The following is a 24,679-nucleotide window of genomic DNA, read 5'->3' on the forward strand; positions in this document are numbered from 1 at the left end:
ACGGGGGTGAGGGCAGAGTGGAGTTTGGACGAAAAAACATCTCTTTCAGGGTGGAATGGACTTTAGAATCTTCATCCTCCAAATGGACTGATGTTAAGAATACATGTTACTATGAGAAGAGTCAGAAAACTTGAAATAGTGGGAGTACTTTTCACCCAGGAGCAAAACAGAGCAAGCAAAAAAGGAAACGGAGAGTCAGTGCAAACCCTCATTAAACAAAACTGCTCATGTCTTTTTATTTTTTTTCTTTAAAACATTATGTTAATAATAGTACTGTTTACTGACGAATCTCTCCTTTTGAACAGAAGCTAATTTTAGCTCTCTCTCTACGGTCAGGAAACCTCTGCACCTTATTGTGTTCTCATTCTGGGGGATGCAGATGTGAATGATTTCATCTTTCCATGGATTGTGGCGGCTTCTCCTTTTCCAGGGAGGTGTCATGCTTGCCGCAGCGAGGATGTGGAGTATGTCTGAAGTGCAGTTCTGGCCGGGATTACCAGAGCAGAGCTCATGGACACTGTCCCAACTTTCCATTTAAAATGTTCCCTTGGGCGCCTGGGTGGCTCAGTCGGTTAAGCGACTGCCTTTGGCTCAGGTCATGATCCCAGGGTCCTGGGATCGAGTCCCGCGTCGGGCTCCCCCTGCTCTGCGGGGAGACTGCTTCTCCCTCTGCCTCTGCCTGCCACTCACCCTGCTTGTGCTCTCTCTCTCTGTCAGCTAAATAAATAAAATCTTTAAAAAAAATGTTCCCTTTATGTACAGTATTCCATCTTGTATCATATTGTGATTTGTGTGTGTCTGTCTCAATGTCTAGAACAGGGGAGAGCTAAGAGTCGTTTTGACCTTTCTAAATGGTTGGAAAAACCCCAAAGAAGAGTATTTCATGACATGTGAAAATTATGTGTCCATAAATAAAGTTTTATTGAGACATAGCCATGATCCTTTTTAGTCTTACTGCCTATGGCTGCTTTCATGCAATGGAAGCAGAGTTGAGTCATTGTGACAGAGGTGTCACAAAGTCTAAAATATTTACTACTGGGCCCTTTAAAGAAAACATTTTTCCAAATCCTGCTCTAAAATGTGAGTTCCCTAAAGACAAGACTGTGTTTTCCTAACTTGGCACAATGCTGGGCACATAGAAGTTTCTGGAAATTTCTTGCCTGCAGACTGAATACACGTCAGCCTAAGACACCTTGCCCACTGAGTTTTTACTTCCAGAAAGGCCTCTTAGGAGGTGTCAAGGGTGTGGTGGTATGTCCTGATTCAGCATCGCCCCCTCATCCTTCCTAACTGTAGCGAGCAAGTATTGTCTAGTGAGACCCTCCTTGATGGAAACTTAGGAAAAGGGTCACTCTTTCCCACACTTTGCTTTTCTGAGAGCCTTGCTTATTCCCTTGGCAGAGGGGAGGAGGCTTGAGAGTGGAACCAGAGAATATCAGAGGGAGATCTCTGTGTGTGGAATGAGGTGGGATGAAAGTCATGAGAGACACTTGCTCGAGGAGTCCAGGCTCCCGGCCCCAGAGAGTCTCCAGCGGACTAGACCCGCTTTCAGAAGGGGCTCAGGGTTATTTCTACTTGGCAGAGCTCTTGTGCAATAGAGAGCAAATTCTAGGACAAGTTTACATTTTGGATCTCTGCTTTAAGTTATTCGTTTTATGTATCAGATAGAGTTTATAAGATGCATGCTGAATGTTGGGGGGGGACAGAATCCTATATAATAAACAGGCTTTTAAAATAAAATGTGTCTTTAAGTTTTAAATTAAGTGATATAACAGCCTCATAGGGAAGGGAGCTGTAGCCCTTGGCTCTTGGTAGAGTTGAGATAACATGGTGCCAGGTGAAGATGAAATGCTTCAGAGAGTCTGAGACACATTTGGGAAGGCTAGACCTTGCTTTTTAAAAAATCATTTATGCATTCATCCCTTTTACTGAGCACCTGTCATGTGCCAAATTGTGCTAGTTGTTGAGAATAGAAGAAAAGGCACAATCTTCATTCTCAAAAATGTGGAGTCTGTTGGGGGCACCCAGCCATGTAGTCAATCACCCACAATACAATAGACATGATGGAAATGTGTAGAAATGTAGAGGAAGCAGTCATGAAGTTTTCATGGTTGGTGGTGGGGGGCAGCATTTGCAGGGAAATTTGGTGGATGAGTAAGAGTTATCAGAAAGATAAAAATTCTGAAAAAAAAAGAAAGATAAAAATGGAGGAATATATTCTAGATGGATATAATGTCATAGCACATGTGCAGTCCAGAGGCAAAATAACCCATGGTGTGTTCAGGAATTTCAGCTGCATAGGCAGGTGGTGGGGAAAGTGACAAGGCACCTGGACAGGTGCATGACTGAGACATACAAAAGATTGGTCTTTATTCTTCAACTACTCAGAAACTGCTGAGAATGTTTGAACTGGGGGGTGAGGGGGTGGTATTTGTAGGGTACAAAGTGTCTTCTGACAATTCTAAGGAGGGGATTGCAGAAACAGGAGCCTACATTTAGGGAAGATGGTACGGAAGCAGGTAATATTCCAAGGGATGGGAGTGGTGCTGTAAATCAATGCAGTGGCCAAGATGATGAAGAGGAGAGAACATTTGGATACTCCAGACAGGTATGAGAAGGAATGGACAAGTTTAGCCAGGGCTGCCACATATGGTTGTGCAGGTTGTACACTGCACGACTCATTACATCTAAGTACAAATTTGTTTGTTACAGAAATTTCCCAGCAGATGGCAGTAGAGTGTCTTGAGGAGGGATGCCTTTTCCTCTTTTGCCCAAAGGAGCCCGATGGGCTAGAAGCAGTCAGAGGTCAGGGAAATGGTTGGGAGTGAGAAAGCTGCGGTGCGCAATGGAGGGGATAGTGTAAAATGACAGCCAGTTTTCTGACCTGGGAAACTGGGAAACTAGTGGTTTTATTCATCAAAGTGTGGACTACAGAAGAGGGAACAGATATGAATTTAGGACAAGTTATATTTAAGAGACCTGAGAGGCACCCAGATGGAGGTGTCCAGGGCATAGTTAGCTGTTTGGGTCTGTAGCTCAGGAGACAGGTGTGGGGCTGTACGTGTGGGAAACACTGCCCACTGATAGGAGGTGAGGCCAAGAGTCAGGGATAGGTTACTTTGGGAGGATGTGCAGAAGGAAGTGATTAGAGCTTAGGACAGAGCCCTAGGGAGCCAGTGAAATTTTCTTTCTTTTTCCCCCCAAAGATTTATTTATTTGAGAGAGAGAGAGAATCCCAAGCAGGCTCCACATCCAGCTCAGAGCCTGATGCAGGGCTTGATCTCATGACCCTGAGATCATGACCTGAGCTGAAACCAAGAGTCAGACACTTAACTGCCTGAGCCACCCAGGCACCTTGAGCCACTGAAATTGTCTATAGCAGATAATGGAAGGGAACCTTGAAGAAGACTGAGAATGGGTGGTTGCAGCTGGTTCCCAGAGTGATTCTCAATGTCAGGAGGCAGAGTCTTTAGGCTGACCATGGTCAGGTGGTTTTTTTTTTTTTTTTTTTTTTTTTTTGCAATTTTAAGTGATTCCAGACTTTTGCTAGTGCTTAAGGGACCAATCTGGTTTGTGACCATATAGGATATTTTATTCATTCCTCCACTCATTTATTCTGGCACCTACATATTTACCCAATGCCTACTATGGTCCAGGAATTATTCCAGGTACTGGGAGTACAGCAAAGAACAGCACGAGGCACTGCTCTCATGGAGCTTACATTCTGATTGATAATAAACACATAACCAGATAATGTCAGCTGGTGACACGTTCCACATAGCACAATGTATGCACAGTGATTGAAGCTGGTTTCTATCAGGTGGTTGGAGAAGACCTCCTGGTGGAAGATTCCTTGTGCTCAGAATGGAGAACCCATGTGGCTGCAGCATGGTGAGTCTGGTGGGAAAGTGGTTGGAGGTAAAAGCAGAGAAGGAGGCTGGAGACAGGCTAGATGGACCTTGTAGGCTATGGCAAGGAATCTGGATTTTTCCAAGTGCCATGGGAATATTTTGGAGCGCTGTAAGCATGGGAATGACTTGCTCTGGTTAACATTTAGTAAAAGCACTCTAGATGCTATGTGCAAAATGGGCTTTTGCAGGATGGTCAGAGTAAAGCAGGGAGACTCCATTCAATGTCGTTCCCTCCACATATGACAATTTAATCTGGGGTGGTAACCATAGATGTAGACATATTTTTGGAAGTCATATCTATAAGGGAATGAGTTGAATCAAGTATGCTGTTGCAGTTTTTGGTGTAAGTCACTGAATGACTGGTGATGACATTTATGAACATAGACAAGATTGAGAGGGGAAGAAATTGTAGTGGATTCTGGAATCTCCAGTTTCTGCTTTGGCCACATTAGTTGTGAAGGCTTGTTAGGCATCTAAATAGGGATGCCATGTATGCAGCTGGATTTCTGAGTGCAGAACTCATGGGAGAGGTTCGGGCCAGAGATAGAAATTTGATGTCACATGCAAAAAAAGATGGTCATTGAAGTCAAGGGCCTGGTTGAAATGGCTCAGAGGGAAAGTGAACAATAGGACTCCAGATAGAATGTGCTCTGAGGCAAGAAGAAATAGGTTGCAGAGGAGGATGGAAAGGAGCTTTCACTGAAGAAGGAGGGAAAGCAGAAGTGATAAACACCAGGGGAGAAAAGTTGGGGGAAGAGGCAGTGGTCATTAGGTAGAGAGGCCAAGTAGAACAGGAACAGAGGGGTGGCCTTTGGAACTAACAGGATGCACACTGCCAGGGAGTTTCAGTGGTGTGCTAGGAACAGAAGCCCATTTGGGATGAAAAGTTAAAAGATGGTGGTGGGGATGACAGACAATCCCTTCTAGAAGTAATGTGAGAAAGAGAGTCAGGGAATGGTACAGTACTGGAGAGGAGCATGGTGCCAAGAGATGTATAGTTTTTTTTTGAAGATGGCAGAGATCAGGGAATATTTTTATGTTGATGGGAATAGACTGTTAAGAAAAAAATTGTTGATGGAAGAAAGAGAAAGATGGTGCAGTCCAAAAATCTCTGAGTAGACTGAAGGGGTGGGATCCAGAGTTGGCCCTGGCTTGAGCAGGGCTCTCCAAGAATAGGAGGGAAGACAGATACGGGTGAACGGCCCAGGCAGGGTGGTAGATATGGCTGTGTGAGGGAGGATCAGTGGTCCATCCCGATTGCTTCCATTTTCTCAACTAAGTTTGAAGCCGGGTTGTTATTTAGGAGAAGTGTCGTTAGATCAAAGAGAGAGGAGAAAGTAGATTTTGGTAGATGGGAACATGAACAGACTAACCATTTAAATTTAAATGCATACTCCTTGGATCCATCTGTGAATTTTATTTCATCCTAAGAAGAGACCCTAGGGCGGGACATGTGAGATAGGGTGAAAGCAACTGCACAATTTTATCTAATATCTTTTCTGTCTCCTGTCCACCAGGCTATTGCCTTCCCAGATCATGGACGCTCATTACTCATGAGATGCCCCCTTCTACGAGGTTTAGCATGTATCAGACTGAACTCAAGGAAAGAAATGCCACAGTGTCATTCTACTCTTCAATGTGGCAATAGAGGACACTTTGCTTTGCTGACCTGGGAATTTATGGTGCCCTCAGCTAGCCTCTTCAGTGTCTGAAAGGGCATTTCCAGCTACAGGGGAGCTTTTGCTAATTCATCCACCAAACACAGGGTGCGACTCTGTGCCAGATCCCCACAGCAGTGGAGGCTGCAAAGTTGTACTGGAAACAACCCTGCCCTTCCTTGCTCTTGGCCTGGTTTGTCCATGGCCAATCAAATTGCCTGCCTCCAAATACAGTCATCTGCTGTTGGCTTAACAAATGTGGCCTCTTTCTTCCCCTAGCTGTGAGGGCTGACAGAGAGTCTTCAGGTAAGACTGAACATGCTGAGGTCCCTCTGGGTGAACACAAAGGAGTCATGCTGGAAAGACTCAAGGAGGTGTTTGGAAATCTTTCTTGCCCCTTACTGGACCTTGTGGATTCTTAAAAACTTCTGCAAGAGTTATGGACCAGCATCATTTTTGTTTCCCCGAAGTTTAACAACTTTTCCAACTTTGGCGAAACAGACAATACAGAAAACCAAGTATCTAAAGCAAATAAAGGACTAATACTTTACTGCTACTTTAGCTCTCTGTGTTCTATTAAACATACTTAATTTGGGGCCACTGTGAACAGGACATTAATTCACTTTATTTTTTTTTATTATGTTCAGTTAGCCACTGTATAGTACATAATTAGTTTTTGATGTAGTGTTCAATGATTCATTAGTTAAGCATAACACCCAATGCTCATCACAACACGTGCCCTCCTCAATACACTTTAGACTCAACATTTAGCTTTGTCTCCTCAGTGCTCCCATTGTGGGTTCTCTTCTAATGTCATCACCCATCAGCCCCTCCTCAACCACTGGCTTTCACAGATTTCTATTAATAGTCACCCTATATAAAATATGCTTGAGAAAATGTAAAAGGAAATGTATTTACTCAGCAAAAGTTTAATTAGAATCTTCTAAGGATGACCTCAGTGACTAGAGAAAAATTATCATTCTCATCATCAAACCCCAAAAAGAGTCTTGTTGGACAGTTTGCAATGAAATGGAAGCCCCAACAAGGTTTAATTAGGCTAGTCAAAGCCTAAATCTTTTTATTATTGTACTTTCTGGCAGGGAGTTCAGAATCAAAATTGATTCTTCCCTTTCAATATTAAACTTTATTTTTTCCTTCCCAAAGGAAAGGGACGGGTTTGCGAGCTGGCTGCTTGATTACACTTTGGGTTATACTTGGCATGGCATCAGGTTGTTTCGGATGGGGTTGGCCCAGAGCATCAACTGGCATGGTCACCTGATAACACTGAATTGGGCGGAATCTGGAGTATGAGCCAGTAGGTGCCCTTTCAGGAGACACAGTGCCACATGTTATGCAAGAGCAGATTGCCCCTGCCTTTTATGGTCAGGTGAGGTGAGCCTGATGGGCAAGCCAAGGCCACTAATCAGAAGAGAATATATCACTGAGCCATAATTGTCAGTGTACTAATGAACTTGAATCAATAACCACCCCTTTAAATGTGACTGGGTGTACCATGCCTCCTCTGGAGAGGCACGGGGCAGATAGACTGGGGAGGTAGGCAGCTCTGAGAGTGAATCCTAGCTTTATCACTTCACCGGCTGGGTGATCTTGGGAAAGTTACTCTCTAACTCCCTACTCGAGAGCCAACTCCTCATTTGTTAAATGAGGATGATACCTACCTTTTAGCAGTTTTTTGAAGATTGAAAATAATCTTTGTGCAAAGCACCTACTGAAGTAATTGGTAGCTGATAGGCACTACAAGAATGATGGATGAGAATAGCATGATTCACAGAATTACAGATTCACTCTCTAAATTTATTGAGCACTTACTATGGACTAGTAGAGCACCCATGATCAACGACTTCCATGTATTATCTCATGGAATATTGTTGTAAATGTAAGTATCATTCTCACTTTTCAGAATGGAAAAAGAGGTTTGGTGAAATTAAGGAATATGATGTACCCAATTTCATTGATAGTCAGGAGTAGAAACAGAATTTGAAGTCAGCTGGTCTGATCTGAAAGGCTTAGCCTGTGAAAGGAGAACTTAAAGGGGGGGAGGGGAAGTTCTGCAAAGTAACTAGTTACATATTTAATTCATGGCTAATCCAGAGCTATTAGCAACGTACAACAGCCAACTTGTCAACATATTAGTGTGATATTTTATATCAGACAAGATAGGCTAGATTTCGCCATGGTAATAAACAACCCAAATTTCAGTGGATTAACCCAATATTAACCAATAACATGAGGTTATTTCTCAGTCATGCTACATGATCCAAGTGACTTGACAGGGGAAGGGGTCTATTCTTCGAAGCCAGTCAACAGTCCAGGATGACAGAAGCTCCACTGTGACATGTACATTGAGTACCATAGAAGAGGAAGGGAACATGACACATTGGCTTGTGAATTTTCCACGAGAGTGATATGCATGGCTTAGGTGTATACTTCTGGAAAAATGTGCATCCCGTGGCCATGTTCAACAGGAGCAGGGAAATGTGATCCAAACGTGTCTGGAGGGATGAAAGCTGGACATATTTGGTGCATTACACTAATGACTACTGTCAATTTTAGACCATTTCTCTTTTTTCTCCCTGCGAGGAGAACGGCATATCCTACATAGGGCTGCTTGCTCCTTCAATCTGCATCCTGGAGTAAACACGATGTGAACAGAGCTGTAGCTCACATGTAATGTGAATGAGAAATAAGCCTCTGTGTTTTAAGCCCTTAGGGTTGTTTGTTACTGAAGCATAACTTACGGAAAGTGGACTGCTACAATATCTTCATCACTCTTCTTAGTCCATAAAGAACAATGGAGTTGGCTATACAGAAATTACTATTTACATTTTACCCTTGAACAACACAGGTTTGAACTATGTGGGTCCACTTATATGTGGATTTTTTTACAGTATAGTACTGTAAATGTATTTTCTCTTCCTTATGATTTCCTTAACATTTTCTTTTTTCTAACTTACTTTATCATAAGAATACAGTATATTACATATAACATATAAAAATATGTGTTAATTAACTATGTTATTGGTAAGGCTTCTGTTCAAAAGTAGGCTATCAGTAGTTATGTTTGGGAGAGTCAAAATTATACATGGATTTTCAACTGCATGGGGAGTCAGTGCCTCAAACCCCCACATCATTTAAGGGTGAACTGACTGTCCGTTTTGTTGAAGTAGATCCATACTTTAAAGCAGAAGTATCTCTAAGGAATTATTATGTAAGTCAATATAATTTAGTTGAGTTGAGTTAACAGCACAAAATACATTCTCCAAATTGGGACATCACCCAATACCTTAGAGTTCTTATGAGAAACCTCCTAGGAGGAGAACTGGGAACATAGAAATACTGTTTTCAGATGCAGACTATTGGCCTTGTCCTCACTAAGCCCTTGCCTTAGAAAACCCAAGAATAATCTATATTCATGTCCACTTTGGGCAGAAATTATAATGATGAAATGTTACTATCTATAGGAATGCAAAGTCTCTTCTGAGTCCAGTGATCCTCATTAATTCACATCCCATCGATTTGTAATTCATGGTAAGTAACTGGGGCAGAGTCCAGGTTGGCATTTACTCTCGGTTGTGAGTATGCATTTCTTGAACTGGCTATCACAAGTTAACATTTGCCATTTTGACTATTCAGAGGGTCATTTGTTATCCCGTCAAGGCATCGCTGATGCATGGTCCCTGAAAACAATGAAGCCACTCTCTGTGTTTGGCCCTTTGGACTGCCAGGCTTCCCATCCTCTCAAAGTTTTGTTCTCTCTGGCTGTTTGTTTAGCTCAATGTGTAGTGTGTGTGTATGTGCGTGAATAATTTACATGGTTTTCCCCAGTGATTCTCCCCTGGTCATCGGAAATTGTCCAGTAGAACTGTTTCACTGGCACCATGCTGTCTCCGCTCATATTATAGGATGCCCTAGGAAATAATAAAACTCCATTTATTTAAGGATATGCTAATTAGAGGCTTCACACTATTTGACACTCATGTCTTAATCTGAATAGTGCTATTTCTTCCCAACATGAGTATTGACGTTAGAGTTTGGGCCAGAGGTAACTTTTAGATGCTAATTCAATTTTTTTCTTGGGTTTGAATCTAAATTGTACATATTGTGTGTCCATCATTGATTTCTATGGGACATCAATTTCAGTAGCTCCTCATGGCCTATTTAGAAAAGGAAGACCAATGGTGTTTTAAGAATGAAAAATTTTTTGTCAATTTTTTGTATTTTGTCAATCACAATCACAATCATATATGGTCACTTTGATGTACTACCTTCTAAATTATGGGACTCTACATGCTTCCTAAATTGGGGGAAATATTTAACGGAGTTATAATATTTAACAGAGTTATAGTATTCTTCCTTTTATAGGGCTTGTGGAAAGCTTAAAACTCTGTGTGTGTTCTACAGCATCCAACCTCATATTGTTAGGACATTTGGAGAACCAGTACACAAGTGTCCTCAAACTACTGAGGACCACAAAAAGTTTACCCTATTTGGGGAGCAATTATCATCAGTTTTTATCCAGCCAATGACACTACTGGATATTGAGGTAGACATTTTGGAAAGAAGCCCTGAATAAATCACTTGAACCTAATACTCAAGGAAGAAAGGATAGTTGGACTTCTTGATGTTGATGAATGGTAGATTTCTACATAGGAAAAATAAATTCATGTGTCCTTGAAGTTTTTTTTTTTTATTCCTGTTTATATAGATTCACCAGGAGGGTTTCACCCAAGTTCAGATCAATCAATTAATTCTTTTCCTGGGCTAGGTAGTTGGGGTTAAAACTCTTAAGACAAAGATGGTAAATCCTGAGATAATGACTTGTCAATGGAGAGATTAGCTGTAACTTATCAAAAGGAGAAAATAAGATTTGAAAAATGTAATGGGTATGAAATATCATTACTAGAAATAGCTTAAGAGTACTGTAATGCTAACACTCAACCATCTTATCTGCAAAATGCCAGCTTTTCAGAATCTGTGATCTCATATTCTCCTCTATTATAGTGAAGTGGCATTTTGATCACAGGAAAGAAAAATGGTACTTGGAAATCGGATCTGACAGAACCTCGTACTCTTCCAGGGTTTGTTTTTTTTTTTTAAGATTTTATTTATTTATTCATGAGAGACAGAGAGAGAGAGAGAAGCAGGCTCCCAAGGAGCAGGGAGCCCGATGCGGGACTCGATCCCAGGACCCTGAGATCATGACCTGAGCCGAAGGCAGACGCTTAACCATCTGAGCCACCCAGGCGCCCTTCCAGGGGTATTTGTGTAGACATTGCTTACTCGATTTGGATTGCAGAACCGTTTTGTGGCACATTTCATTTTAATATATGGCTGTTAAAAATTCATGTGAATGCATAAAGAGTTTTAAAACGAACTGGTAACATCGGAGACCAACAGAGACACCTTAAAAAAAAATAGGAACTAATAGTAGAGGAAAAGGGAAGACAGCCCGTTTGCACACTAAACAGTCATTTTCTTTGGGTGCACTTCTCTATTGAATTTTCACGAACCAACAGCTTTCACGATGCAAAGAGCACTGCACTTGGCGGCTGTAAACGTCAGCGATCTTGGGTTTCAAGTTCCTACTCTCCCAGCGGCCATTTGACTTTAGCCAAGTGCTAGCCTAGTCTTGCCAGCAACTCATCTTGCTTGGGTCTCCATTTTCTCATCTGTAAAGAGCTGGGTGAAGACTCCTTGCAACTCAGAACTCCTGTGATCTGTGGTGTGATTTTTTTTTTTGTGACAAAACCCTCTTCACACGCACGTTTCTCTAGAGACAGAATTGAATTCTCCTGTCGTGAGGGACGGAAGCTCCTCCCGATTCACCCTCCCCCACTTCCCATTTCCGACTTCCGGTTTGCTGGCGCCTACTTCCGGTCTGCGCTCCCGGGCGTCTGATGCACGCTCCTCTCCTGGGTAACCGGCAGACGCGGGCTGCTGGGCTGTCAGCCCTGTTTCCTCGTCTGTAGTGTTAGTATATATGCATTGACTTGGCTTCCTCCCATCCTCCACTTTCCCCAGTTTTCTGTGCAGTATCTAAATTTTCCGGAAGTTCTCTTCTTTGAGAAAAAGTTGAAGGGAAAAAACAAAAACAAAAAGCAAACCCAGAGATGGAGGTGGAGCTCAGAGATTAAGAGGCTTGAACGAGATCCCAGTCAGTCACAGCGTGTTAGCCTCCTCTGGATCCCGATTCAAACAAGCAGATTTGAAAGCAATTGATTATGCTCTAGAAGCCTTGTCTTTTAGAAACACACACGGAAAGATGTGTGGGTCAAACGATCCGATGCCAGGGGCGGTTAGTGAGCGGTAGCATAGATGGAACAAGTTTGATTGTGAATTGAGAATTCTAGAAATTGAATGATGGGTACATGGGAGTTAATTATACTATTTGGTCTACTCTTGTATAAGTTTTATGATTTCCATAATAAAAAGTGTAAAAAAAAAAAAAGGCTTAATGGGGATTCATCCTAACTAACGAGGCACATTTGCTGAGGTGTTGGAAAGGGTTGCTTGTCATAGTTGCATAATCGTTGGGGGTAAATATGGAAGTTCATCAATCAGAAAGGCTATAGTGAGGAGCTGGCTGGCAACGGGCCCAGCTCTGTGTAGCTGTCATCTAGCCTCCAGGCCAATTTGCCCTCTATAAATAACAGTCTATATGAATGCTTTACTATTTTAAAGCGCATTTGCCACAGCTGCTGAGCATGTTTGTTTACGTAGCTGTGAACCCTTCTGTAAACATCACTATCTCAAAATTGCCCATGTGTCAGGAACATAAAGGGCCCCCTTTAAAAATATATTTGCAGGATGAGACGCGGCCAGTTCCCAGATGTCTGGGTGGCTGGTGTCAGAATTTTCCAGGGTTTGATTCGTTTTCAAAAATAGAATCACATGACTGGAAGGTTCTTGGGAGGTCACCGTGTACATCTCTCTGACTCTGGGCTGGACCAGACTAAAGCCATCCGCCAAGGATGTGGCTCTATCTTTTGTAGGTCTTTTGTGGGTCTTCTGTGAGTCTGTCTTTTATGAGGCTAGAGGGCGGGGGCCAGAACGCGTAGGGCATTGAAGTTGGGCAAGACTCATGTCCTGCCTTCAAGGAGCTTACTTTCATTTGCTAAAAACGTGCCTGACTCTAAGTGACGTGACAAAGCCGTACAGCTATCATGAAAATATAATGTGTCAACGGAACACCAACTGACCTGTTAGGCCAGGGCACTCAGCAGACTGAAGGACCCGGGTGGATACTCAGCTCACTGCAGGATAGCTCAGATTTCCAGAAAGCATTGGGATCACTGTGTAACCATAACACGCATGACAGAAAGAGAGCATTGTGGTGAGATTGCGGTGTGGGGCTCATCCTTGGAAGAGGACTGCTAATTGGGATCAGTGATAGTGGTTTAAGGTTAACTAAGACATTTTGGAAAGGAGTGAATAAAACGGAAATTGTTTTGTGTCAGCTTGCTGTTTTCAAGACTTCTGATTTCCCATCTAGCCCTACAATGAATAATTAGATCCTTGTGAATTTGTTTTCCTTGGTGTGCATTTGGTCCACATTTATTTTTTTCCTGTGGCTTTGGCTCCCTGAAGCATTCCTTCCATCATCCCTCAAGGGTCTGTTTAGTACCCATAAATCCCATTTGTGCTTTTCATTCACAAAGAAAAAGCATCCCGCTGAAGTTTAAGAGATCAGATGTTCTGGAAGTACTGAACCGTATGAATCCCATCAGGAAAAGATCAAGACATATCCAGCTTCCAGACAAACCCAGAACTTTCTAGAACACTCTTCCCTCCACTTAACAGAAATTAGAAAACTATTTTTTTTTTTTTGAAGAAAATTAACAGTAGTTGACTTTCCCCAGGAACAGTGTTTTGATTCTTTTTTGCTGGCAACTACCAAGTTTTCTCTAAGAAAGCAGGAAGAAAGACTGCTGAATGCTCAGAGGCAAGTATCACTGCTTAATTACCAAGAAAACAATGTTCTTCCCTTTCGAAAGCCTCACTCATAACAAGCTGTCATCAGAAAGACAGGGTCTGCCCCAGGAAGAATTCCAACTCAGGGACATTACAAAGATAATTTGCTTATTCTGGATTCATTTGTTTTTTGAGATTGGGCTCTGGTTTGAGGGAACACAAAGCTCAGCTCCTGCAATCTGAAGCTCAGATGAACACCAATAACCAGAGGGTACATCTCCAGTGGCTTTTGCTTCTTGAACTCAGAAATACAATGATAAGAAGGCTTGTCCACCCCCCTCCCTCATGTCCTACTGGGAGAATTTATAGTGAGTGATCTTTTTTTTTTTTTAAATTTAAATTCAATTAGCCAACATATGGTACATCATTAATAGCGAGAAATCTAATATTAAAACCGCATCCTGAGTGGTCCGTTGATGCTGGTGATAACTGTGCCACCGTGGCCACCACTAGGGGGATCCAGAGTCCCTGTGCTCAGCCGAGGTGGGAGAAGTTTCTGGTCTGCGAGGAAATGACTGAGCTCCCGTTTGGATTGTTCCCTCCCCTCTCTCCTCCCCTTCCTTCTCCTCTCTCTTATTCCTCCTCCCCACACACAATCATTGCCTCAGGGGTACATGGGAAAGTCAGGCTCAAGGCACAGATAGCCCCGTTCACACGAGCAGCTCTTAGTATTCCACAGGGAATTATTTTGTTATTCTTTAAAGCCGTTTCAAATTAGGTCCATGTTCCTTTTGTTTTATGGAAAGAAGCACATGCCAAATCACTGAGCTCCATACGAAGACTTTTACTCACATTTTCACTGTTTGCTGCATTTAAAAAAACCTAGCACAAAAGTTTCCACCACTCTAAGAGAAGTTAGTTAGAGGTTATGACTTCGCCTGTTGGGTACCGGGAAGTAGAAACAGGGGACCAACGACTTTCAAGGGATGACCAAGATCAGGTTATGGGTTGAAGAAGAATCCGGGGCAGGGCTGTTGGCCGTGCATTTTCAGATTATATAGATGAACCCTGAGGTTGCAGACTTCAAAGCACAGAAGGGCAGCTTGCTTATCTAAAGAGGATTTTAAGTCTAATACTGATAACTCCAAAGAACAGGAAAGAAAATAATGAATTTGGGTTCCAGTTTATACTTTTCCTGTGGGGCACTGTTCTTAGCTTAAGTCAGAATGTAGGGATCTATTTTGTGGAATGTTACCGATGAATATGGGCAGAACCTGCTTTGCTATTGGAATGTAGAAGATGTGTAAAGTTCAGATACGAGTGAAGACATCAATAAAAACAGACCATTTCTCTATTTTGAGGACAGATCATTTTCCTGAGAACACACCAATGATCAGCCATCAACAGCAGAAGGGTCAATAGGATTGTGATGAACGGATCTTCAATTTTTTTCCTTTCCTGCTCGAATTATTTACTGGGTCCACAATGTTATGTCAGCTGGGGGTTCAGCAGGTAGAGTATGTGGAAAGACACCTTGCCTGCACTTGATATAAAAGAAGAGCCAGTGCTTCAGGTCTTGCAAATGGCTTCCAAAGAAGGGGTGAAATTGCATTTTTATTAAAGCAATTTGTCAGGCTTCCTTTGAAAGGCTTAACTTTTTCCTCCTAGCTTGCCAATAAATAACCTCAAGTATTTAAATTAACCAATGTTTTAGAGCAACTTAAAAAGTGCTTTGGAGACAGATAAGATTTTAATTTAAGGAAATATTTGGAAATTTAAAATATAGTAAGTGGTGCTTTCGAAAAATTGTTTATTGGTTTATTTTCCAAAGACTTTTGAAAAGTTAAATGGTTAGGCTTCTTGGAGGGTACACCAGGGTTATAGGACACATAAGCATATTATTTCATGAAACAAGGGGGTGAAGTCAATTGTGAGTGAAGCTCAATTTTCATATTTTATCATAAATAAGTATGTCAGGTCCAGCTTAAAATGAGCATTGATCCCACAGATAACCCAGGATGGAGCACGCCTTACCTGTAGCTTCCACCATTCCTTCTAGGATGACCACAATTTCCAGTTCCTCTTTGGGCAGCTGGGCTTTGGAGATCTCCCAGAAAGGACTCTGTTGGTTAATTTCGTGGCTGATGATGAGTGGTGATACCAGAAACAGGCGGTCATCACCGGTGTAATACCCTACATTGATATCTGTTTGGTTCAAGGGGATGAACTCACCCTCTGAGGTCTGTTTGGACTTGATCAACTTGGCTCGGATGGAAGCCTCAACGATGTGGGAATTCCTGAGATCCCCTACTCGGAACATCAGGCACAGTTTCCCATCCCTCATGGAGATCACCGCATGGGTGGAAAAAACCAGGGTCTCTGCCCTCTTCTTGGGTTGCGATATTTTTACAAACATGCATCCCACCATGAATGCATTGACAATGGACCCCAGCACAGATTGGATTAAGAGGAGAATAATTCCCTCTGGGCACTTGTCCGTGATGACCCGGTAGCCATAACCGATGGTGGTTTCTGTCTCTATTGAGAATAAAAAAGCAGAGACGAACCCGTTAAGGTTGGTGACACAGGGAGTCCATGAAGGGTCCTCTATGTGGTCCATATCTCCTCGGATGTATGCGATTAGCCACCAGATCATCCCAAAAAAGAGCCATGTCACTGTGTAAACCATGACAAAAATCAATAGGTTGAATCTCCACTTGAGATCTACTAAGGTGGTGAAGATATCCGTCAGGTAGCGGTAGGTCTCCCTCACATTGCCGTGATGGACGTTGCATTTTCCATCTTTCCGCACGTACCTCTGGATTTTCCTTTTGGTCCGGTCTCGGCTTATGTGTCTTGGCAGGTCGTCCCTGGCCTGCTTAGGCAACTTTGGCTGGTGAATGGCCACAGGGCTCTCAACATCCTGATCCATGGAGTCGCCCTCCAGGACGTTAGCTGGTGATTTGGAGGAAAGAAAAGAAAAATGGAATGAAATGCTGGTTCTTTTGGGATCATGGAAACCACACTTTATATGGTGTATGGTAGTGAAACCAAATAGCATTTGTGTAGCTTTTAACAGAATAAATGAAGCCATTTTTATTTGGCATCTCTGGACAGGTCTTTAGTTGACTTGGACTCTTGTGCCTTATAATCTAGCTCCTGTGAATACTTCCCCACCCTTCCCACCAGGACAGAGTTTACTGCTGTGAAACTGTCTCCCTCCAGCAAGTTCTAAGAGTCAGACCCTACATGGGATGTCTTCCCATTCCATCTGTGATGCCATCACATGGAGAGGCAGCACAGCCTGGATAAAGAAATGTTTCAATTCAGACAGTCTTGGTTCTGCCACTTAGCAATTGTGGGCCCTTGGACATGCTATCTGTTATGGGCTGAATTGTGCTCCCCCCCGCCCCAATCTGTGTTGAAGACTTAACCCCCAACGTGATTGTATTTGGAGATAGGGCCTTTAAGGAGATAACTAACATTAAGCGTGGAGCCCTCATAGAACAGGTGTCCTTATAAGAAGAGGGAGAGACACCTGGGTGTGCACCAGGGAGGGCTGTGTAAAGACAATTAGAAGGTGGCCATCTGCAAACCAGGAAGAGAGGTCTTCCAACCGAAGCAAGGTGGCCAGAAAGGAATCCTGCCAGCTTCTTAATCTTAAATCTCTAGCCCCACCCCCCACTTTGGCATTCTGTTACGTCAGCTTGAGTAGACTTATACACTATCTGAATTCATTGAGCCTGAGTTTCCACATTTACAAAATGGTGATCATGATACCCAGTTTATAGGGTTTTTATAAAGTTGAATGAAACCATGTATGTGCTATGTGCTTGCATGGAACAGACATATAATAAATATTCCTTTGTCTTTTTTTTTTTTTTAAAGATTTTATTTATTTATTTGAGAGAGAGAGAATGAGAGACAGAGAGCATGAGAGGGAGGAGGGTCAGAGGGAGAAGCAGACTCCCCGCCGAGCAGGGAGCCCGATGCGGGACTCGATCCAGGGACTCCAGGATCATGCCCTGAGCCGAAGGCAGTCGCTTAACCAACTGAGCCACCCAGGCGCCCCGTGTCTCAAATTTCAGAGCCAGAAAATAAAATTTCTGGTTTTTGTTGGTAAGTATGCACGCATTATACTCTAATGGTTGATTTAATGCCAAGGTTAAAAAAAAAAAAAGGTGTGGGGGAAATGTTCTCTCTCTTTCTGTGTGTTACACGTTTTATTTGGTTTCTGCCTCAACATGTAACATCTGCAGTTTTGGCTCGTGGTTGTTTCCTCTCTGACGGCCTTCATGACTCATGCATTGGTACAGTTGTTAGCTAACAGTGCATTAGGAAAACTCTTCTAGAATCTGAGTGCAAAGGGAAATTTGGAAATGATACTGCTAGTAAACACATTAGCCACTGTATGAAGCTACTTGTTCAGCCAATAATTTTAAAGCTTCCCAGAAGTTTTAGAAGCTGCTTCTTTCCCTAGGCTTTCGTCCTGAGTCTTTGCTGTACCATGCATTTTCTCTGTGGTAACTACGTGTTCCCCTGGGTTAAAGGAGAAACACAGTCTGTTGAAAAAACATTTACCTGAATAAGAAGATAGTTGCAAAGAGGACCTGAGTGGTACCAACTTCACTTACAGATTAACCTTGTTCATGGTTGGTTAGTTTCCTTAAAAATCAATCCCATAGATTGATTTTTTTTTCATTTCCTGTTTCAGCACAAGGAAGAGACAACACTTGTTCTGCAGAACCTGCTGTTGGGTTTGACAACCTTGACTTTGAGATCACTGCCCTCAATAGGCTTCATTTGTAGAAGAGGAACTCTGCTTGTTCTTTTTCTTCTTCCAACAAAGAGACGAGGATAGGAGTCAAAGGGAAGCGGCTGAGGTCAGGATGGGAAGGAGGTGGGTGGGGCATCTGGACGGAAGCAGAAGCCAGCGCCCCTGCGAGGTGGGGATGGATGTGTGTGGCCCGGAGTGGTCATGCCTGAGCTCGTACTACTAATTTTGCCCTGGTTGGGAGTCTCTAAATCTGACTTCATGTGGGATGAACTCTGGGCTCAAACCCACCACGGTGGGGAGGCTTTGTTTGCAGGACACAAGGGCCCAGGTGGACCCGGTGAATGGTTTTGCCTTGACTCGGGTGGTAAGCTCTCCTGCTGTACAGAGCCACCTGAGCCCTGTGTCCCCAAGTCCTTCAGTCTTTCCAACCCAAAGAAGAGGGCTTGTCAGATTAGCCGACTCTTAACAGTCTTCAGTGATATTTCATACTTTAAAATGTCAAAGAGGAAACATACAACCCTCCTCCTGCCCCCCTCCCCCCACCCCCAATTTGAAGCTGTTTTCCTGCTTTTTTTTCTGGCTGGGCCATAACTTTCAAATCCAGGCATTTATCCTGACCTGGAGCGTCCTGTCTGAACGGTTAATGAGTGAGTAGAGACAAGTGCTCTGGGTAGTCCTGGGAACCTGCCAGTTGATCCTCCAAATTATTTTTTTGTTGTTGTTTTTTTCCTCTTTTTCTAGCTCAGGACTGGGCCACATTTCCAAGTTTCCTTTGCATTGAGGGGCGGCCGGGGCAGAGTCCTGGCCTGTCTGGAGCTGGTGTGTCTTGCTGGGCCAAGGCCTTAAATAGAGGATGTGCCCCCTTCTACACCCCTGCCCCTTCTATGGAAGATGGTGGAGTCAGAAGGTGGTGGAGAGGCCCGGGTCCCGAGTCAGTGGCAAAGAGCGGCCATCTGACTAGAAACAAGAAAGAAAAAGATCATGTTTTAGCCATTATGTATTTTGTGTCTATTATCAAACACAGCCTTATCTCTCATTTTACAGGCAGCCATACTGACACGGAGAAGGAAGAGTCATCAGAGGGACCGGCGTGGGAAAGAGCAGGGAGAGAAGACGGACTGTTTGAGGATGGCGTCTACGATGAACTAGCATGTGGTTAATCGAATGCCTGGGGTTTGGTGTTGGGGAAAATGTAAATGCATATGGTACTCAAGTGCCTTTTAAAAACAGATAAAAATGGAATCAAACAAAGAAAGCCAAACCTCCTGGGGAGTGAGGTGGGTAGGTGGCCTCTAAGGGTATCCCTGTAGAAGGGGCAGTGGCTGCAGGCAAGGTGCATCCATGGGAAGATGGGGAGGGGGGTCAGGATACGTCACCCCCCAGTCATGCCACTTTGGCATATTGATTATTTTGAAGTAAAGGTACTTACAAAAGAGCTAGTGCAAGAAGGCCCCCAGCCCCCCTGTTCTGAAAGCAGGAGATAAAGCTCCCATGTGAAAGGTGCCCTTCCTGTACCAAGAGGATGGAAGACACTCTCACCACCAGAGACAGGGAACTGGGGGCTGAGAAGGCTGTGTGGATAAACCTTGTTAAACTAACCCACATCTTCCCCGTCACTTCTTCACTGACTTTTTATTACCCATGGCCCAAACTCCCTTGTCTTGCCAATTCTTCACACGTTGTCTCTTTGAATCGTGCCACAGCTTCCTGCTCTGGTCCCCTGTTCTGTCTGTACTCTTCAGTTAGGCTCCCATGTGCAGGTGTGTGCTTTTCTCCTGTGATTCCATGTTGGTTTAATTCTTAGGTCCAGCCAGAGATGGAAAGAGGAGAAAGGAGAATGTTGCCTCTGGGCAGTGGGAGGTAAGGCTGGGCCTCTTGCTTAACAGGGGCCCCGGGTAGGGGCAGGCACAAGATTGAGAGAAACCACAGAGCCAGTGACATGTGAAAGGACGTAGGGAGTAGGAGACACTGGAGGAGGAGTCCCAAGGGCAGGAAGGGTGAGGCCAAGGAGGACGGGGGTGTGGAGGGCGCAGAAGGGGGCCCGAGCCTCCAGGCTGTGTCCGGCGCACTCGCGGGGAGCCTTGCATGAGCGAGAGAGGGGCCTCCCAGGTCTGAGCAGTGAGCGAGGCTCAGCACCCCTCAGCAGGAATGCAAATGCGTGTAAGGGAAATACAGAGGGGGACTTTAATGATGGTTCTTAACGTTCCTTTCGTGCCTGGAATCCCAGGCGTGGATTTGAGAGCGGATCTGAACTGCATTCGCAAGAGCATTCTGAGCTGCTCAGCAGCTGCACTCGGGAAAGCGGACATGTCTCCCCGGGATCCCGCGCAGCCGTCGACACTGCGGACTCCTCGCCCCCTGCGCGACTCAGAAAATGCCGCAGGCCACGCCCCCACCCGCCCCTCCCCAGGCCACGCATGCGCAGCGGTCACATGGTCAGACCCACCCTCCACACGTGCTGCTCCTTGTGCTTGGTCTTGCGGGTGGCCTGAGCAGAGGGGATGCAGAGGAAGTCCCTGCTGCCTTTGGAGGGCTGGACGGTGGGCCAGAGGACGGTAGGAGCAACGCCGAGCATCCCGATGATTTCCTTCCATGAGTTGCTTTACGGGATTTTGGCTTAAAGTAAATGTGGGTCTTAAAGTAAATGTGATAAAGCCAGCTGTTTCTTATCCCTCTCTCTTTCTCTTTTTTCCCCTCTCTCTTTTAGAAAGGTGATCAGTTGACATGAAACAAGCTAAGGTGTAAAACAGCCTAGTGTTGAAATTTAACGTGGAAGAAATAATAGCAAGTGACAGAGGCACAAGCTGGGAGGGGCCTGATCCCTGAGTCACTGGGATCCTGTTGTCGAATTTTAGGTGCAGCGCTCATCCAGGGAAGGCTGCAGGGGTGCTCTGGCCAGTATGAATGTTCTCCTGATGGGAATTTGTTACATTTCGAATTATATAGGAGTTCTCTGGGTGATGCTTCCACTGACTAGGGGAAACGTTCGAAAAGTACTTTAAGAATTTTTAACGCCTTTCAGAAAACCAATAGGAAAGCAGGAGAGCTCTCAAACGCATGTGCAAAAATCAAAAGTTGGAAGGACATGCACACAGATGTTAACAGGGTAACTCTGAGCGGGTAGCTTATGGGTGCTTTAAAATTTTCTTTTAAATATTCTGGTTCTTCCAAATTTTCTAGAATGAGTTTATATCGCTTTTATAATAAAAAAGAAAAGGAATTTTCAAACAAAACATTGAGACACTGCTAGTTGTGTGATTTAAGGAATTTGAGAAAATCGTAACTAAACCCCCACTGTTGGGGTTTGAAATGAAAACTTTATGTTAGGTGAAATAAGTCAGATATGAAAGAACACATATTGTATGATTCCATTTATAGGAGGTACCTAGGAGAGACAAATGCATGGAGACAGAAAGTAGAATAGAGGTTACCAGGGGTCAGGGGGAGAGAATGGGGAGTCATTTGTTTGTGATGATAAAAAAAATTCTGGAAATGGAGAGTGGTCCCAGTTGCACAACATTGTGAGTGTACTTAAATGCATTGAACTGTACACTTAAAAGTGTTTAAAATGGTAAATTTTATGTTACATATGTTTTACCAAAACTTAAAAAAATTACCTACTCAAATAGTTCATGTGTTATTGAGAGTCCCTAGATGGTCTATCAGATCTGGCTCACTTTTATTTTACTCTACTTTCTTTTTTACTCCCTTGAATCAAAAGAATGTGGTAAATTTGCTTCAGCACTCTTGATTAGAGGAGGCAATTTAAAATGCAGGGCATCATGCCATGTGAGGTCTACTACTGAGCTCTAAAAAAACCTCATTGGGAAGGAATTTCTCTGGTCAGAAGTAAGCAACAAATTAAAATATGATGTGAAAACAGAGACAAGGGAAAGGGGCACTGGGAAGATATCAGCAAGCTCAAACCTAAATCTTTCTTGGGTGGAGAGCAGGATGGGTTTGCTCAAGGAACTGGCGAGTGTGTGTTTGCTTCCTGACAGACAAAAGCTGGGATGGTGGGGCATTTGAAAAGCAGGAACAGCGTGTGTGAAAGGCTTGAAGGGATGAAGCAGCTTTCTTTGGGAATGACAGAGATCCTGGAATAAAGCATGTGTGGGGGAAATGGAGGGAGCTAGGAGAGCAGTGGATGAGAGCCAGGCTGGACCCCGAAGTCTTCTGTACTAGGCTCTGGAGATTGGTCTTAAAATGGGGAGTGATACGATTGAATATTTTATGTATTTTAGAAAGACCCCTCTGGAGGGTGGTCACGTGGAGTATAGATTAGAGGGAAGCATTGGCAAACTTTTTCTGTAAAGGGCCAATAGTAAATAGTTTAGTCTTTGTAGGCAACATAAGTGTCTGTTGCATATTCTTCTTTGTTTTTTAAAGAACTTCTTATGACCCTTAAAAAATGTAACACTAATCCTAACTCATGAGCAGTACAAAAAGAGGCCACAGGCTGGATTTGCTGAATTCTGGATACAGGGTGCCAGCAAGACGGAGAAACAGCAGGGTGCTGGATTAAGGGAGCAGTCATGAGGATGAAGAGGTGGCAATGGATTTAGGGTTGAATAAGAAGCAGAATTAACATCATTTGGAGATTAGCAACAGCGGAGGGGCGTGGGCAGGAATTATCTGGGGAGTGGCAGGATGGTCCTGGAGGCATGAGGTTAGAGGGTGATGCCGGTTTGGGCTGGTTCGGTTGAGAGGTGGGCACTTTTGTGGGAAATCAAGTGTGTGGGGCTGAAGCTTGAAAAAGCTTAAAAAAATTTGAAAACTTTTGCCTGGTCTTTGATTTTGCTGAGTTCAGTTATTTGCATTGTTAGATGTTGATTTAATTCAGTGGGTCTGCTGAAGTATGGTTTTCTTGAAATTCACACTGGAAAAGGAGCCAAACTGAAGCTCCTTCACCACAAAAAGCCTACAAGAGATGTCTCCAATACCCCCTTCCCATCTTTTCCTCCTCCCCCCACCCTGGGCTCCAGGTTTGGAAGTTTATCGGTGCACACAAGGGTTAGCTGCAGTTGTGGGTATGGATAGAAGCTCCCGGGGGGACTGTGCAGAGTGAGAAGAGAATATAGAAGAGAGGATCCTGGAAACTAATTACATTAAGAAGTCAGAAGTAGAGGAGCAGCCAGAGGAGGGGCAGAGGAAGGGATAAGAGGTGTGAGGGGCAGGAGGAGAGAGCAGGGCAGGAAGCCAAGTGGGACTCCAGCCCAGGGTTCAGAAAAAGGGGGCATTATGCGGCACGCACTGTTGGGGACAACTATAAGCCCGCTTGGAAGAATAGTGATGAGTCCCTTCCTTATTTCTTATATCAGAATAAATTCCAAGTGGATTAAGGATTTAAATGCCAAGAAAAAAAAAAAAAGAAACGCTACAGAAGGCGTAGAAGATGTATTTTTGTAATTTTAAGAGTTGAGAAAGCCTTTCTACCCATGATAGGAATCCAGAAACTATTTTCAAAGACTGGTATTTTTGTCAGTACAAAAATTTTAAATGTTTGTTAAAAAAGTAAGAAGACAAACCAGGAGAAATATTTGCAACACATAACATATTTATTCCCAATTTACAAAAGCAATAAATACCTCCACGGGGGGGAAAAAAAGATCATAGGAAATGAATAAGGAGTTTATAAGAGAAGAAATGCACAGAGCTAAAAAGCATATGGAAAGACTGTTCAAGTAAAAGCAATGCAAATATAATAACATTTTTTACTCTAAAGTTGGCGCAATTAGAAATGAAAGGCAAATATAGTATGTGGAGTGTGTGTGTTGGGAAAGGCAGTGGAATTGTGAACGTGCATGTTTTATGGGCGGTGTAACTGACAAGGTCTTCCTGGAGGCCTCACAATTGAGGAGTGATTAGAGGCTTTGGATCAGCAATTCAGGGTCTAGACATTTATTCTTAGGAAACAATGATGCAAACATCCATCAATTGTATGCCGGGGATATATTGCAGCCTCTCTTATAATAGTGAAAAATTAGAAACAACCTAAATGTCTGTCCATAAGCACTGGTTAAACATACTGTTGCAGATATAATCAATGGAATACTAAGTGGCCATTAAAAATGATTTTCCAATATTTTGTGGGTCTTCAACTCTTTGCGCCAAGATCACCTTCTTACTGAGGACTAAATTTACCCCTTTTTAAAATTGCAGTCATTGCCGCCCAGAATTCACCTCGGTCTTCCTTGTGCTACTGTTTGCTTTTCCTGTAATACTTTTCGCTTTCGGTGTCAAAGGGATTGGTTATTATGTGACCTTTTTATTGTCTGTTGGTTCCCCGTCAAAAGGTAAGCTCCTTGAGGGCAGAAACTTTTGCAACATCGTTTCCTTAGACTAAATGTCTAGACCCTGTGTGTTTTATTCACTGATGGATCTCAGGCTCTGGAAAAAGT

At 43.4% G+C, this 24,679-nt stretch overlaps 1 protein-coding gene across 1 annotated transcript in view; it reads right to left on the reverse strand.

The window, feature by feature from the left end:
• KCNJ6 (potassium inwardly rectifying channel subfamily J member 6) overlaps positions 1-16,784 on the reverse strand; it is a 68,015-nt gene extending 51,231 nt beyond the window's left edge. Inside the window, exons 1-2 of the mRNA XM_034990144.1 lie at positions 16,751-16,784; positions 15,536-16,456 (exon numbers count right to left, since the gene is read on the reverse strand). Coding sequence (XP_034846035.1) covers positions 15,536-16,456; positions 16,751-16,784 — 955 coding nt within the window. The remainder of the gene's footprint in view (positions 1-15,535; positions 16,457-16,750) is intronic.
• Between the last annotated feature and the right edge of the window lie 7,895 nt (positions 16,785-24,679).

This window comes from Mirounga leonina, unplaced genomic scaffold (genome assembly GCF_011800145.1).
Source record: "Mirounga leonina isolate KUSES-001 unplaced genomic scaffold, KU_Mleo_1.0 Mir_496, whole genome shotgun sequence".
NCBI classification, from domain to species: Eukaryota; Metazoa; Chordata; class Mammalia; order Carnivora; family Phocidae; genus Mirounga; species Mirounga leonina.